The sequence below is a fragment of the Protomyctophum parallelum genome, assembly GCF_964188405.1.
Source record: "Protomyctophum parallelum genome assembly, chromosome: 15".
In the NCBI taxonomy this organism is placed as follows: Eukaryota; Metazoa; Chordata; class Actinopteri; order Myctophiformes; family Myctophidae; genus Protomyctophum; species Protomyctophum parallelum.
The window spans coordinates 33,832,219-33,848,964 of record NC_139710.1 but is presented as its reverse complement, the minus strand read 5'-3'; the positions used below and the strand labels follow the sequence as shown (position 1 = coordinate 33,848,964).

Sequence of the window (16,746 nt, the reverse complement as noted above, 5' to 3'; positions counted from 1 at the left end):
GAGAGGAGAGAGAGGAGAGAGAGAGAGAGAGAGAGAGAGAGAGAGACCCCCGGGAGGAGAGAGAGGAGAGAGGAGACGGTGGAATGTTATATATTAGCCCATTTTGACCTGAGATCAGATTCTAAAAATGTCTTCTACATCCTGACAGTTTTCTGAAAAAGCTATGTTTCTACGTCAGTCGTTCTTCGATTTTTCAAAAATAGCAGACCTACAAGCTCGTAGCGCGCCACTCGGTGGCGCGCTATGAGCTTGTAGATCTCCTATTTTTCAATAGCTAAAGCATAACATAATGCATAATGGAGTTCTCCTTCCATCCACTTGCATTAAGTTGGTCAAACGTGCATGAGGCGATTTCACTCCTCCTTCCGGGTAGGAACAGAGTGCATTGTGGGATGGATTGCCCCGATAACATGAACGTGCAGTGTCGCTGACTATCATTGCGCCGTTTGCGTGCGTTCAACGTATGAAACATTCGTTCACGTGTCATGGGCCCAATAACGTGAACGTGCGCAATGATAGTCAACGGGCTCAAACTGCAATGACAAATTGGGCCACTGTGTCCATTTGGCCTCAGGGTTTCCTTCGGGTGCCGTCTCTATTCATATATACTCTAAGGGTGGAATGCATGGAGGCTACTGTACATGCACACGTATAGCCTACCGCGTATAGCGTATACCGAATGGGCACTATACAGTCTGTTGTCCAAAATATGTGACAAAGTTTGCAATGGATTCCATCGGCAGGTGCTTTTCAATATGCAACAAACTAGTGTTTTGCGTCGTTTCAACATTTCAACTGTTAACTTGGACGTTGTGCTTGTTTTTTTCTTTTTGTTTATTTGCCTTGTTTTACTTGCATTGTGGAGACTCTTGTTGAACACAATGTGTGAATACCATGAGTACCATTCTAGTTGCACAGCAAAGTTATCAAAGAACTCAGTTAGCACTAGCATCACACATGCATGTTATTCAGGTATGATTATGTTGGTAATGTGTAGCTTTCACAGACGGACAGATGGAGAGTGAAGAGAACGCTGCATGAATCACAGCCACTATAACACCACTTTACACAAAGACAATAACAGAAAGCAATGTACAGTATAGGCAGCCAAAAATGATGTGTCTTTTTTCAGCTAAGATGACATACATTACCTCCATTGCTGTGCAATTTATCCTCCTCGAGTTGGTCTTAAGAAATAAACAACAGAGAGAATGTGATCATTGATCTGCAGGAAGAAACAACTTTCTACTGATGTCGATTTAATATCAAAATGATTGTATAGAGAGTCGCAGTGGGCGAGGGCCCAGGATATAATTCCCTTTCATTTCCATAGACTTTTGCAAAAAGTATTTATTTAAAGACGTTTACGCCGCGGACAAAGACAACTCTTGTTGTGACAAATCATGGCAATAATAAACACATAGTTTTAGGCAGATCAAATAATTAGTAAGAAGAAGGGCACAATACTTTTTGTTTTGTTTTTCTTCTTACTAATTTAATTCGTCGGCCTGACCTCACTCACATGGTCCTCCAGCCTGGTCGGGCGGCGCTCCAGAGTTGTTGATCGGCTTTGGTCTAGACTTAGAACGGGGATGTTTAATATTCCACTAATGTGGCGATTCCCAACCCGTGGGCACGCAGTGCCAAAGATCAGGGACATGGTTCTGTTCAAACCGCTGCGGCAGTGACCTGCGGCCCGGGACATGGTTCTGTTCAAACCGCAGTGACCCGCGGCCCGGGAAACGATCTTCTGTTGTAGGAGCACCGGGAGCAACAGTTTCTATCTAGCAGCAATTAGACTGCTGAATAACAGCTACGCCTGGTGTCTTTGAGTCTGCACAAACCACAGACATATGAACTATGTTCTGAACGCACAGACTGAACTGGTGTGTGTTTTAAATGGACTCTCCTTTATGCAATCCATCCATCCATCTCCAACCACTTATCCGTAGTCGGGGTAGCGGGGGCAACAGCTCCACCAGAGTGCTCCAGACATCCCTCTCCAGAGCAACATTAGTGACTTCCTCCTGGGGGATCCCGAGACGTTCCAAGGCCAGTGAGTCGATGTGTTTCCTCCAACTGCACCATGGTCTGCCCCGGGGTCTCCTCCCAGTGGGACGTGATCCTTGGTCTGCCCCTGGGGGTGTCCTCCCAGTGGGACGTGATCCTTGGTCTGCCCCGGGGGTCTCCTCCCAGTGGGACGTGATCCTTGGTCTGCCCCGGGGTCTCCTCCCAGTGGGACGTGGTCCTTGGTCTGCCCCAGGGTCTCCTCCCAGTGGGACGTGGTCCTTGGTCTGCCCCGGGGGTCTTCTCCCAGTGGGACGTGATCCTTGGTCTGCCCCGGGGTCTCCTCCCAGTGGGACGTGATCCTTGGTCTGCCCGGGGGTCTCCTCCCAGTGGGACGTGATCCTTGGTCTGCCCCGGGGGTCTCCTCCCAGTGGGACGTGATCCTTGGTCTGCCCGGGGGTCTCCTCCCAGTGGGACGTGGTCCTTGGTCTGCCCCGGGGCTCTCCTCCCAGTGGGACGTGATCCTTGGTCTGCCCCTGGGTCTCCTCCCAGTGGGACGTGATCCTTGGTCTGCCCCGGGGTCTCCTCCCAGTGGGACGTGATCCTTGGTCTGCCCCAGGGTCTCCTCCCAGTGGGACGTGATCCTTGGTCTGCCCCGGGGTCTCCTCCCAGTGGGACGTGATCCTTGGTCTGCCCCGGGGTCTCCTCCCAGTGGGACGTGATCCTTGGTCTGCCCTGGGGGTCTCCTCCCAGTGGGACGTGATCCTTGGTCTGCCCTGGGGGTCTCCTCCCAGTGGGACGTGATCCTTGGTCTGCCCCGGGGTCTCCTCCCAGTGGGACGTGATCCTTGGTCTGCCCCGGGGTTTCCTCCCAGTGGGATGTGGTCCTTGGTCTGCCCCGGGGGTCTCCTCCCAGTGGGACGTGCCTCAAGGACCTCCCTATAGGGAGACTCCCGAGAGGCATCCTAACCTAACAAGATGCCCCGAACCACCTATAAGCTCGCTCCTTTCCAGGCGAAGAAGCAGCGACTCTACTCTGAGTCTCTCTCGTGTGACTGAACTTCTCACCCTATCTCTAAGGGAGATGCCAGCCACCCGTCGAAGAAAACTCATTTCGGCCGCTTGTATTCGCGACCTTATTCTTTGGGTCATGACTCATGACCCACACACACAACAAGCGATTACACCGTTTTAATGACAAGCAACTCAGCGGTCGGTGCAGTGGCTGTTCAATAGTAACTTTAACCCATTCTGAGCGGGAACCCCTTTTGGTGTTTTAAGCATTATGTTATACTTTAGCTATTGAAAAATGGCAGATCTACAAGCTCATAGCGCGGCACCGAGTGCCGCGCTACGAGCTTGTAGGTCTGCTATTTCTGAAAAATCGAACGACTGACATAGAAACATAGCTTTTTCAGAAAACCGTCAGAATTTAGAAGAAATTTTTAGAATCTGATCTCAGGTCAAATCATAGGCAGCCTAGCCTGGAAGACGGTCATTTAAATCCCGGCATTAAAAGTGTTAAATTATTACGTATATTATTAGCCGCTTTTTAAGCACTTCTTTTGATTGGCCTGGACAATTAATCATTACAACCCACGTTACTTGTAATATGAAAATACAGTTTGATTGTAATTATGATTCTAAAATTGAGCCCTTTCTTTTTATATATAAATTGAAATAAATAAATAAACTAAACAAGCAAAACCTCCTTGAAGACTAATTAAAAATAAGATGTAATTGAAAAACAAAAGGTCAAAACTATTTAAAAACTGCAATAACCTTCACTGGGACTGTATTTCAGTCTTAGTGATGAAGCTAGCCATGCCTCTCCTTTGTACTTTATGTAATTGAACTAGGATGAGATACTGTACAGTAGGGACATTTTATATGCATATCTTTTGAGATTGTCCAGAAGGTCAAAGCTGTTTTTTTTTTCCTTTGGAAAACTGTCCTAACTTATTAGATATTTGAATTCACCGCAATCATAATGGGCTATAAAAAGTCTAACTCTGTTGAAGCAAAGTTCAACAGACTACAGCCTTGAGGGTTGGCTTTACAATGAGGTTTAATAAAATAAGTTTGAATTTCAGTCATTTTAACCCGTTTTGGGGCGGGAATCCCTTTTGGTGTTTTAAAGCATTATGTTATACTTTAGCTATTGATATATAAAAATAGCAGATCTACAAGCTCATAGAACTTGTAGGTCTGCGATTTTTGAACACTGATACAGAAAACATACGTTTTTTTTCAGAAAACTGTCAGGATTTTGAAGACATTTTTTAAACTTTCGACGTCTAAATGTGTTAAAATAAACATCAGTGTGAGGCTCCGTGACATGAAACAGGTTTGAGAAGCACTGCCATACAGTATCTCTCCACATCCACACGCTATACTTCCACACTGAAGTACGGTACGGTCATAAATCTGTATAGGATTCATAACCGTCTCCTCCCTAACGACCCGGCATCAGCCACGGCAGGAATCAGAGCATGATCGGGTGAAGCCTAAAAGAAAGGTGGTTAACCGGTTTAGACCTGAGGACCATTCTACAAAATGTCTTCTTAAATCCTGACAGTTTTCAAAAAAAAATACCTATGTTTCTATGTCAGTGGTTCTCAAACATTATCATGTCAAGTGACCCCCAAAAATATATGTATTTGACCGCCGACCGACCCCCATCTGAAAATGTGTTGTTCCAGGGACCCCCTCCGCCCACGCCGAAGCAAAGATTTGAGTTAAAAACTCTCTGAAAGAATATATATTCAAAGATCTGTGCCACATTTTCAAGATTAAAAAAAAAATAGCAGACACTCGGTGCCGCGCTATGAGCTTGTAGATCTCAATAGCTATAAATTATAACATAATGCTTATTATAAACACCGGAAGAGGTTCCCGCTCAGAGTGGGTTAATTACCACTTGACACGTTAGTGTTGTGTGCTAAATGGCAGCGAAATGCCACAGCCGGGACGCTAAAGTCGTCATCCTGTTTCCCTGCCTCTGGAAACAGGATTTGGATAAAGGGCACTGGAGGCGTTCAGAATAGAGGCCCTGTTTAACCTATTCTGGACGGGAACCCGTTTTGGTGTTTTAACTATAAGCATTATTAAGCTATTAAAAAATAGCAGATCTACAAGCTCGTAAGCGCGCCACCGAGTGGCGCTCTTACGAGCTTGTAGGTCTGCTATTTTCGAAAAATCGTGAAAATGTGGCGCAAATCTTTGAATAAATAATAAAATATTCTTTCAGAGAGAATGTTTTTAACTCAAATCTTTGCTTCTGGGGGGGGGTTGGTTCCTGGAACAAACCTATTTTCAGATGGGGGGTCTGCGGCCAATTACATATATTTTTTCCTTGACATGAAACTGTTTGAGAACCACTGACATAGAAACATAGGGTTTTTCAGAAAACTGTCAGGATTTAGAAGACATTTGTATAAGCAGGTCACAATGGGTTAATCAGGACCCTTTCAATGAAGGCTGTCTCACAGCGTCAGCAGTGTGTAGGACTCAAAAAGTTGAGTTTCGGCTAATCATCATAATAATAATAATAGCCGGCTGGCTGTACAGTTGTACACTATCCCGCTTGTTACAAGGTTATTTGTGAACAAAATCATTGACCCTCTATAGAGCGTCGTTTTTTAAGTTTTTACATATTATGAAACTATAAGAAACCCATCACCGCGGGCCAGAAATGCCATCTGCTGGGACAAGGAATTGGAAATAAAGGTCGATCGAAATAAACAGATAGAGTGGGCGTGGGCGAGCGTGAAATTCAAGATGGAGCGCTCCATATTGCCGTTGACAACATCACCTAACAACCCAACGCTAATGTGAGTATAGCATTATATGACTTGATTCAGATCATAAGCACTATAAAAGAAAATGGCGCTAAGCTTAGTATTTATTAATTGGCGTTAAATGTGTTTACGTGACACACAATCTTATTAAGAGTTTTTTATTATTAAATTAAGTTATTTTAATAGCGTGTGACGGGGTCTGATAGGATTTGCCGCGAGTATAAGCATTAGGCAAACATGAAATTGCACAAAATCAAGGAGGATTTTCTTTTTCTTTCATTGTTGATTAATTATTTATTTCTTATGTATTACACAAGGTTAATCCTTGTGCAGTGGCGGTGGCTCAGGGGTAGAGTGGCCGGATGGTAACCGCAAGGTTGCCAGTTCGGGCAACCTTAGGTTTCGTTTTTGGCTAGGTGGCCCAGCCTTCATCCAATCAGGATAGAGAGGGGCCTTCTTCCAATCATGATCAAGCGGGGGCGGGCCTTGGTGTGTGTTCTGTTGGCCTGTCGCGTGTGTCCCCCCCCGTCCGTCCGTCCGTCCCCCCACTGTAGTGCGTGGGGGTTTTCCAAATCACCCAAATCACTGAATGTTCCTTTAAAACCAGGAAAAGACTGACACTAACCAGAGGATACTCTCATATCACCAATGTCCCAGCCCTGTCCTTCAATCTCTGCTCCTTTCTCTCCTCCTCCTCCTCCACAGTCCCTGTATTCTCTCCATCTCTCCTCCTCCACAGTCCCTGTATTCTCTCCATCTCTCCTCCTCCACAGTCCCTGAATTCTCTCCATCTCTCCTCCTCCACAGTCCCTGTATTCTCTCCATCTCTCCTCCTCCTCCACAGTCCCTGTATTCTCTCCATCTCTCCTCCTCCACAGTCCCTGTATTCTCTCCATCTCTCCTCCTCCTCCACAGTCCCTGTATTCTCTCCATCTCTCCTCCTCCACAGTCCCTGAATTCTCTCCATCTCTCCTCCTCCACAGTCCCTGAATTCTCTCCATCTCTCCTCCTCCTCCACAGTCCCTGTATTCTCTCCATCTCTCCTCCTCCTCCACAGTCCCTGTATTCTCTCCATCTCTCCTCCTCCACAGTCCCTGAATTCTCTCCATCTCTCCTCCTCCACAGTCCCTGTATTCTCTCCATCTCTCCTCCTCCACAGTCCCTGAATTCTCTCCATCTCTCCTCCTCCACAGTCCCTGTATTCTCTCCATCTCTCCTCCTCCTCCACAGTCCCTGTATTCTCTCCATCTCTCCTCCTCCACAGTCCCTGAATTCTCTCCATCTCTCCTCCTCCACAGTCCCTGTATTCTCTCCATCTATCCTCCTCCACAGTCCCTGTATTCTCTCCATCTCTCCTCCTCCTCCACAGTCCCTGTATTCTCTCCATCTCTCCTCCTCCTCCACAGTCCCTGTATTCTCTCCCTCTCTCCTCCTCCTCCTCCTCCACAGTCCCTGTATTCTCTCCATCTCTCCTCCTCCTCCACAGTCCCTGTATTCTCTCCCTCTCTCCTCCTCCTCCTCCTCCACAGTCCCTGTATTCTCTCCATCTCTCCTCCTCCACAGTCCCTGAATTCTCTCCATCTCTCCTCCTCCACAGTCCCTGTATTCTCTCCATCTATCCTCCTCCACAGTCCCTGTATTCTCTCCATCTCTCCTCCTCCTCCTCCTCCACAGTCCCTGTATTCTCTCCCTCTCTCCTCCTCCTCCTCCTCCACAGTCCCTGTATTCTCTCCATCTCTCCTCCTCCACAGTCCCTGTATTCTCTCCCTCTCTCCTCCTCCTCCTCCACAGTCCCTGTATTCTCTCCCTCTCTCCTCCTCCTCCTCCACAGTCCCTGTATTCTCTCCCTCTCTCCTCCTCCTCCTCCACAGTCCCTGTATTCTCTCCCTCTCTCCTCCTCCTCCTCCTCCACAGTCCCTGTATTCTCTCCATCTCTCCTCCTCCTCCTCCACAGTCCCTGTATTCTCTCCATCTCTCCTCCTCCTCCTCCACAGTCCCTGTATTCTCTCCCTCTCTCCTCCTCCTCCTCCTCCACAGTCCCTGTATTCTCTCCTCCTCCTCCTCCTCCTCCACAGTCCCTGTATTCTCTCCATCTCTCCTCCTCCTCCTCCACAGTCCCTGTATTCTCTCCCTCTCTCCTCCTCCTCCTCCTCCTCCTCCACAGTCCCTGTATTCTCTCCCTCTCTCCTCCTCCTCCTCCACAGTCCCTGTATTCTCTCCATCTCTCCTCCTCCTCCACAGTCCCTGTATTCTCTCCCTCTCTCCTCCTCCTCCACAGTCCCTGTATTCTCTCCCTCTCTCCTCCTCCTCTTCCTCCTCCACAGTCCCTGTATTCTCTCCATCTCTCCTCCTCCTCCTCCACAGTCCCTGTATTCTCTCCCTCTCTCCTCCTCCTCCTCCTCCTCCTCCACAGTCCCTGTATTCTCTCCCTCTCTCCTCCTCCTCCTCCACAGTCCCTGTATTCTCTCCATCTCTCCTCCTCCTCCACAGTCCCTGTATTCTCTCCCTCTCTCCTCCTCCTCCTCCTCCACAGTCCCTGTATTCTCTCCCTCTCTCCTCCTCCTCCTCCTCCACAGTCCCTGTATTCTCTCCCTCTCTCCTCCTCCTCCTCCTCCACAGTCCCTGTATTCTCTCCCTCTCTCCTCCTCCTCCTCCACAGTCCCTGTATTCTCTCCATCTCTCCTCCTCCTCCTCCACAGTCCCTGTATTCTCTCCCTCTCTCCTCCTCCTCCACAGTCCCTGTATTCTCTCCCTCTCTCCTCCTCCTCCACAGTCCCTGTATTCTCTCCATCTCTCCTCCTCCTCCACAGTCCCTGTATTCTCTCCCTCTCTCCTCCTCCTCCACAGTCCCTGTATTCTCTCCCTCTCTCCTCCTCCTCTTCCTCCTCCACAGTCCCTGTATTCTCTCCATCTCTCCTCCTCCTCCACAGTCCCTGTATTCTCTCCATCTCTCCTCCTCCTCCACAGTCCCTGTATTCTCTCCCTCTCTCCTCCTCCTCTCCTCCTCTCTTCATGCAGATGGCTCACTGTGAAGCCAATTAGGCAGAGTGTGAGTGATGGTGTCTCGCGGGCAGAGTGTAGGACGGGCCTTTTCAACCATCAAAGGGTAGCGTGGGGGGGGGGGGGGGGGGGGGGGGTGGGGGGTGGATGGGGGGGGCACCGAGGCGTCGTACGTACCCTGGGAAAGGAGACCTGTTGTTGTGCTGTGGCTAAACACTAAAGCACGGATCAACACTATATTAGCTACATCAAAACTGGAACTTGAATTGTGTTGTGTGTGTGTGTGCGAGTGCGCATGCGTGCGTGCGTGCGAGTGAGTGAGTGCGCTTGTGCGTGTGTGTGTGTGTGTGTGTGTGTGTGTGTGTGTGTGTGTGTGTGTGTGTGTGTGTGTGTGTGTGTGTGTGTGTGTGTGTGTAGAACAGCTGCATAATGTGTGTATTATTATTGCAGTACAATAAGAGATTGTTTAGGTTTGACCCATCTCGCTGCAACCCATGATGGACCACAACACCACACGATTCATACTCCTATTTTAGAGCCGAATAAAAGTGGGTTCGGCGCTGTAGAGCCTACAATGTGACGTCATTTGAGGTTCGGGGGGGGGGGGCGGGTCAAAATCATTTCGGCACTACAGCGACGAAACAGCGGTAAAATAGGAGTATGAATCGGCCCTTACGGTCCATTTGGTTCATCCATGCTGGCTACAATGCGCTATAGACCCCTGGGAGATGGAGGTGAGGTGGAGCGCCACACACTGACCATCAGCTCCCAGTATACTTCCCGCACGACTTGCTGCACCCAAGCCGTGATACTCATTCGCTGAGTTGGCCCGGGATCGCCCCGGGATCGAACCGAATGAACCCGTGGTCCAAACGCGAGAGCTCTACCCACTGAGCTACCCGGACACAAACCCTAACCAACCCCTAACCCGTCCAATCTATAACCCTATAGTTCTAAGAATGGTTTTGTTTTGTTTTGAAGGGCGCTAGCCCCTCCAATACATGCATGCTTTTTGAAGATCATGGCATATGGCAGCCAACTAAAGTCTATGGACTTTCTTAGAGCACGTGTGACTTGTCTTAAATTGTTTGCCAGCCAAGTCAGTCAGTTAGTTTAATTTATTGTCCACAATGTGGAGATTTGTCTATGGAGTTCAATGTTTGTTTAGGGCAGTAATTGACGATGTAAGACGTCATATGGCCAATATAAATAAATACATGTTGCGCCCCTCACTTCACTCATGTGTGATAAAACAACCATTTCTCTTGTGAGACCAGGAACATTGTCCTTACTTGTCCCAGATTTCCCCCAAAACTCGTTTTCAAGACAATGTATAAATCTGTACACAATGTAAGGCTCATTTATCATTGTACAGCGGCGTCTACAGCCGTTCTCCAGCACATCTCACCACAATGCGATGCATCATGCATGTTGAGCCAGTGTGATTCCACGATGTGGCGTCACGATTATTCGGTTAACCTACACACAAGCCAGATACCAGCTGGATACCATAGTCGTACATTGTTGTGTGGGTCTGTCTCCCAGCAGTACTTGTAATATACACTATATAGGCTCCAGTAAGGCCTGCCACTAATCCAACATCCGGGGAATCTCTCCCCGGAGTCTCTTTTCGTCCTCCCCGTCGCAGTTCTGTGGACCTCTAATATTAACCCCCAACTGACTGCCGAGTGTGACCGTGGATCAGGCCTCTTCATGGAGCCCACCAGAAGTGTGACCTGGACCCGGCCTCACAGAGCTCGACCTCGACCAGATGTGGACCAGATGTGGACCAGACCCCTCCACGGAGCCCACCTGTCCATTTCTGTCTATTTCTCTCTGTCTATCTCTCTCTCCCTCTACCCCCCCCCCCCCCCCCCGGTCGAGGCAGATGGCCGCCCACCCTAGAGTCGGGTTCTGCCTGACGTTTTTCGTTACCATTGTCGCAATATTGCTTGCTCTGGGTGGATCTTTGTTGGTTGTAAAGTGTCTTGAGACAACTTGATTGACACTATAATAAAATTGAATTGAATTGAATTGAATTAAGGCCGGCTCATGTGTGTAGGCTGTAATCATCGGTTTCGATATGTCTTTGGGTTAATATTGCCCAGCCTTAGAAGAGAATGAAAGAGAGACATTCTTCTCACGTCATTGGTCTTCAGTGCCTGATACCTGACTTGTGAGAACCGCAGCCCAGAGGCTCTCTCTCAGCACCATGGCTCTATCTCAGCGCTGGCGGTGGCCATTCCCAGCATGCCTTTAAGGCAAGCCCAGCTGGACCCATGGGCTTGGGCGGCTGAGACAGCCAGACGGGCACCTCCAGGGGATATGCCTTCCCTCCTGCCTGCCCACCCGCGTGCCTGCATGCCTGTCTGTCTGTCTGTCTGCCTGCCTGCCTGCCTGCCTGTCTGCCTGTCCATCTTGACATCACCCACCTCCATTCCCAATCAAATCAGGGAGACAGAAAGATGGACAAGCACGGAGGAAGCCAGGGCAAGTTATAAGCAAGGCAGACTGACAGTCTGGACATGGGGACAGATGTCTGGACATGGGGACAGATGGTCAGTCTGGACATGGGGACAGATGTCTGGACATGGGGACAGATGGTCAGTCTGGACATGGGGACAGATGTCTGGACATGGGGACAGATGTCTGGACATGGGGACAGATGGTCAGTCTGGACATGGGGACAGATGGTCATGCTTGACGTCATTACGTATATACTAGTACCAAAAGGAAAACGCTCTACTTTGCTTTGATACATAAATTATAAATATTATGAACTAGTCTGGAATACATTTTCACTATATTAAAGTAGGGCTTAATGTACTTTCTTCCCTTCCTAGAAATGTTAGTGGAATCAAAAGTACAATTTGTCTTTGAAATGTAGTGGAGTGAAAGTCATCCACGTATCCAAAAATACAAATACTCAAGCAAATATGCAGATACCCTGCAAAATGTTTACTTAATTACAATAGGCTACTACTCATGTAAATGTACTTTGTTATTGTCCATCACTGCAGGAAATACACCACCAAGAATAATCTCTGTAAGAGTACGCTCTGATGAATAGTTAAACCTTTAGGCCTACCAACAGCAATAGCTCGTTTTGGTGCATTACAAAGACAAACAAGTCATCAAGCTTATTTCCTCAAAGTATTCCAGGGAGCCTTCTCATGTGAAATAGAGGACAAAAGACATGCCGTCATCAAAGGAGTTATCAAACCTGTTTACAAAGGGATGTTGTTACCAACACGAGTTAGGCAATGGCTTAATACTGCCCCCATTAGGTTAGGTTGCAGCATTACAACGTTAGTGGTTGAAAGGTCTGAAAGTAAAATGCCGTCTGTGTCTCCCCCTAGTGGCAAGTAATGGAACAAAACAAATGTATTTTTTTCAAGCTCCCAACTTGAGCTTCTGCATCTACATACAGTACAGTCATATCCGCATCTGCTATATTCAATGAAACGTAACAAATACACTTAATTAATCAAGAGAATAGCAGATATACAAGCTCAAGCTTTGAGCTTGTATATCTGCTATTCTTCTCTTGATTAATTAATAGTTTTTGAAAACACAAATCATACAAGGGGTCCCTCCTCCCTGTCTGTGGTCAAGGGGTCCCTCCTCCCTGTCTGTGGTCAAGGGGTCCCTCCTCCCTGTCTGTGGTCAAGGGGTCCCTCCTCCCTGTCTGTGGTCAAGGGGTCCCTCCTCCCTGTCTGTGGTCAAGGGGTCCCTACTCCCTGTCTGTGGTCAAATACATATTAATTTGGGGGTCCCTGGCATGAATCAGTTTGCGACACTGGAATAGTTAAGGCCTCATTCACACGTACCAAACACCAAAATAGCAAATGTTTGACTGACCGAGACATGACCTTTGACCTCATGCCAGATCCTATAGGTGAGACATGACCTTTGACCTCATGCCAGATCCTGTGTCTTTAGGTGAGACATGACCTTTGACCTCATGTCAGATCCTGTGTCTATAGGTGAGACATGACCTTTGACCTCATGTCAGATCCTGTGTCTAGGTGAGACATGACCTTTGACCTCATATCATATCCTGTGTCTAGGTGAGACATGACCTTTGACCTCATGTCAGATCCTGTGTCTAGGTGAGACATGACCTTTGACCCATTAGAAAAGATATATGGCTTATATAGTAATGTCTTGCAGAGAAACAGCGAGTTGAGAAAACAGGCTTGAAAGGTTCACTTCTGGGGCACGGTGGCACAGTTGGTAGTGCTGTCGCCTCACAGCTAGAAGTTCCTGGGTTCGATCCCCGCTGGGGACGCTGTGGGCACTGGCGGCGTGTTCCCTCCTCCGCATCATCAGTGCCCATACCCGAGGCGGGGGTTGGCGAAAGGGCCTTTCTGTGTGGAGTTTGCATGTTCTCCCCGTGTCCCCTAGGGTACGTACCCTCACAAAAACATGCCGTAATCCTGGTCTCTAAAACTACCTCCCCCTGGCCAGCCTGATGGGGGGGAAAGGAACTGGTCGGAATAACGTGTCCCTTCCACGCGCTACGTCCGGCCGGGGAAATTCCCATCTGTCAGGTGAAAAGAAGCAGCTTGGACTCCTCATGCATAGAAGGAGGCATGAGGTCAGTCCGCTGCCCCCCCCAGGTTGGCAGAGGAAGTGTAGCGCCCAGGATTACATTCGATAATTGGCACTGGGTGAAAAGAAAAACTGGGTTACAAAATCGTGGGATAAAAACTAAAAAAAAAAAAAAAGTTCACTTCTGTGGACTCTAACATTACACCTAGCTACATGTTTAAGCATTTATTTCATATTTACATGTCAATTTAAGCTCTGACACTTATTTCAGACATGCTCTAGTATGTGAAGAGTCTGCCTGGGAGGGCTTTCTCCTCTGGTGAAAAGCTGGAATTTGCGGCGATGGCAAATCTGGTCACAAATACTTTCTGAAATGTCTATGAGGAAAATGAACGGATAATCATTTCCTGGGCCCTGGTGGTAGGGGGCGGGACTGCAACACTCCATACTGCTGCCACTGTCCCGTGTCCTGGCTGGCATGCTTTGATTCAAAGGGCTTAAAGAGCAGTGCTTAATTTCAGCCGGAGCTCGGCGGAGCTCAGCTCCGGTAGCTGTAGAGGGCGCTCCGCCACCCCAAATGCACAATTACAATACGTCTCTATTATTATTTTAGTTTAATTTTCAAGTCAACTAGGCTTCTTCCTCGTCATAGCTACTTCTATTTCCAGTACGATTCCAATATTAAACATGGCTTGAATGAACACATTGCACAGTACAGTACAAACAAAAAAAACACTCTTTTGAAATGTGTGCCCGCTTTGAGAGGAAATAGGTGGCTATGGAACCCCAGCGTCGCCGCCCTGTTGACGCTTGGCGGTGCGTAAATAAAAACAACTCTCGTCTCGCACTTTTGCAATTTGCATCTGTTGTTGTTCGTTGCATATGGAATATGGAACTTTCATACTTCTATGGAGCAATATATTTTAACTGCTACTTGGAGTTTAGTGGGGACAGCATGCGTTTTGTTTTCAATACAACATGGTGAGTTCTTATGAACAGAACTGACTGGTTAACATTGCCAAATCTCGCAAAGACACCCCGGATTTACAGCATGGCTCAGAATCGAATATTGTAACGCTTGCTTTGGTGGGCCCGAAATAAAAAGAGTAGTACAGCTAAGAATTTAGAAATTAAGCACTGGCTAAGAGTGAAGAGAGAATGACACTATAAGAACTTACAGCTATATAGTTTTATTTTCTCATAAGTTTTCTTTTATTAAATCCTCCACAGATAGGTATATAGAACCGTCGCCTGAAGCACCAAAATGGCCGTAAGCGACCCTGTCCCGATATCTGAAAAAACAAACATAAAAGGAGGTAAAAACATAAGTGGGAGGTGCTGCGGGAGTATGGGGTGAGGGCCATCCAATCTCTGTACCTGTGACTGCAACTTTGCAACTGACTTGTCCAAACTTGTCTGTCCACAACAATGGGTATCCTACTACTAGGACCCTGGACTAAGCTCAAGAACTTGTTTACAGCCAGGCCCTGCTCATAGAACATTTCATGGTAGGGGTTCAATGCCTTGTCCAAGGGCACTTCAGCGGTGGTAATTTTAACGTGCCGGTCCGGGGATACGAACTAGCCACCTTCCGATATCAAGACCGCTCCGCAAACCGTTCGGCCACCGCTGCCTATCACCTGCTGCCTATCACCTGCCTATCACCATATTGGGAGGACGATACGATATGGAAGACCATAGAAAATAGATGTTGGGTTTTTTTTGCAGTTGGTTGGAGCGATGTGTGTTGAAGGAGGGGCGGAAGAATTTCCACCGGGAGAGGAAGTACGCCGGAAGTGTGGAAGGCACGTTACGTCAAGCTGCCACTCAAAGTGATTACTGGCCAATCACAGCGCATCTTCCCCTGGGACTTACAGACCCGAACATGCGCTCTGTGAGGCAGGAGGCTCATGCTTCCGCGGGGCTTCGCAAGGAATCTGGGAATGTTCTGCCCTCCCTTGAGCAACATACACTCCACCAGAGGGCGTCTACGTTTATACGTCAATCAATGCCCCGGACGTCGTGTGGTCAGGTCTGTCTGCGGTAACGGTCATGTGGTCAGGTCTGTCCAGCGGTAACGGTCGTGCGGTCGGGTCTGTCTGCGGTAACGGTCATGTGGTCAGGTCTGTCTGCGGTAACGGTCATGTGGTCAGGTCTCTGCGGTAACGGTCGTGCGGTCAGGTCTGTCTGCAGTAACGGTCATGTGGTCAGGTCTGTCTGCGGTAACGGTCATGTGGTCAGGTCTGTCTGCGGTAACGGTCATGTGGTCAGGTCTGTCTGCGGTAACGGTCATGTGGTCAGGTCTCTGCGGTAACGGTCATGTGGTCAGGTCTGTCTGCGGTAACGGTCGTGCGGTCGGGTCTGTCTGCGGTAACGGTCATGTGGTCAGGTCTGTCTGCGGTAACGGTCATGTGGTCAGGTCTGTCTGCGGTAACGGTCATGTGGTCAGGTCTGTCTGCGGTAACGGTCATGTGGTCAGGTCTCTGCGGTAACGGTCATGTGGTCAGGTCTGTCCAGCGGTAACGGTCATGTGGTCAGGTCTCTGCGGTAACGGTCATGTGGTCAGGTCTGTCCAGCGGTAACGGTCATGTGGTCAGGTCTGTCTGCGGTAACGGTCATGTGGTCAGGTCTGTCTGCGGTAACGGTCATGTGGTCAGGTCTGTCTGCGGTAACGGTCATGTGGTCAGGTCTCTGCGGTAACGGTCATGTGGTCAGGTCTGTCTGCGGTAACGGTCATGTGGTCAGGTCTGTCTGCGGTAACGGTCATGTGGTCAGGTCTGTCCAGCGGTAACGGTCATGTGGTCAGGTCTGTCTGCGGTAACGGTCATGTGGTCAGGTCTGTCCAGCGGTAACGGTCATGTGGTCAGGTCTGTCTGCAGTAACGGTCATGTGGTCAGGTCTCTGCGGTAATGGTCATGTGGTCAGGTCTGTCTGCAGTAACGGTCATGTGGTCAGGTCTGTCTGCGGTAACGGTCATGTGGTCAGGTCTGTCCAGCGGTAACGGTCATGTGGTCAGGTCTGTCTGCGGTAACGGTCATGTGGTCAGGTCTGTCTGCGGTAACGGTCATGTGGTCAGGTCTCTGCGGTAACGGTCATGTGGTCAGGTCTGTCCAGCGGTAACGGTCGTGCGGTCGGGTCTTTCCAGCGGTAACGGCGCCAGATGTCCAGCATCTCGTCGGGCGTGACTTGGTGAGCGGCGACCAGGTGGCGGTAAGCGTCGCCGGGCCTCAGTCTCTGCTGTTGGAACAGGAAGGGGCTCGGGGGCGGCGTGATGGGGACGCCCAGCGTGTCCAGGACCATGCCCATGTGCACGTCCTCGAAGGGGAAGTGAGGCACGCCCAGGGAGCCGTCGTGGATCCGCGTCGCCAGGTCTCCCGAGAACACGT

General features: G+C 48.9%; 1 protein-coding gene across 1 annotated transcript in view; it reads right to left on the bottom strand.

The window, feature by feature from the left end:
- ksr2 (kinase suppressor of ras 2) overlaps positions 1-16,746 on the bottom strand; it is a gene marked incomplete at both ends in the record, with an annotated part of 122,792 nt that overhangs the window by 87,742 nt on the left and 18,304 nt on the right. Inside the window, one exon of the mRNA XM_083784359.1 lies at positions 1,150-1,187. Coding sequence (XP_083640485.1) covers positions 1,150-1,187 — 38 coding nt within the window. The remainder of the gene's footprint in view (positions 1-1,149; positions 1,188-16,746) is intronic.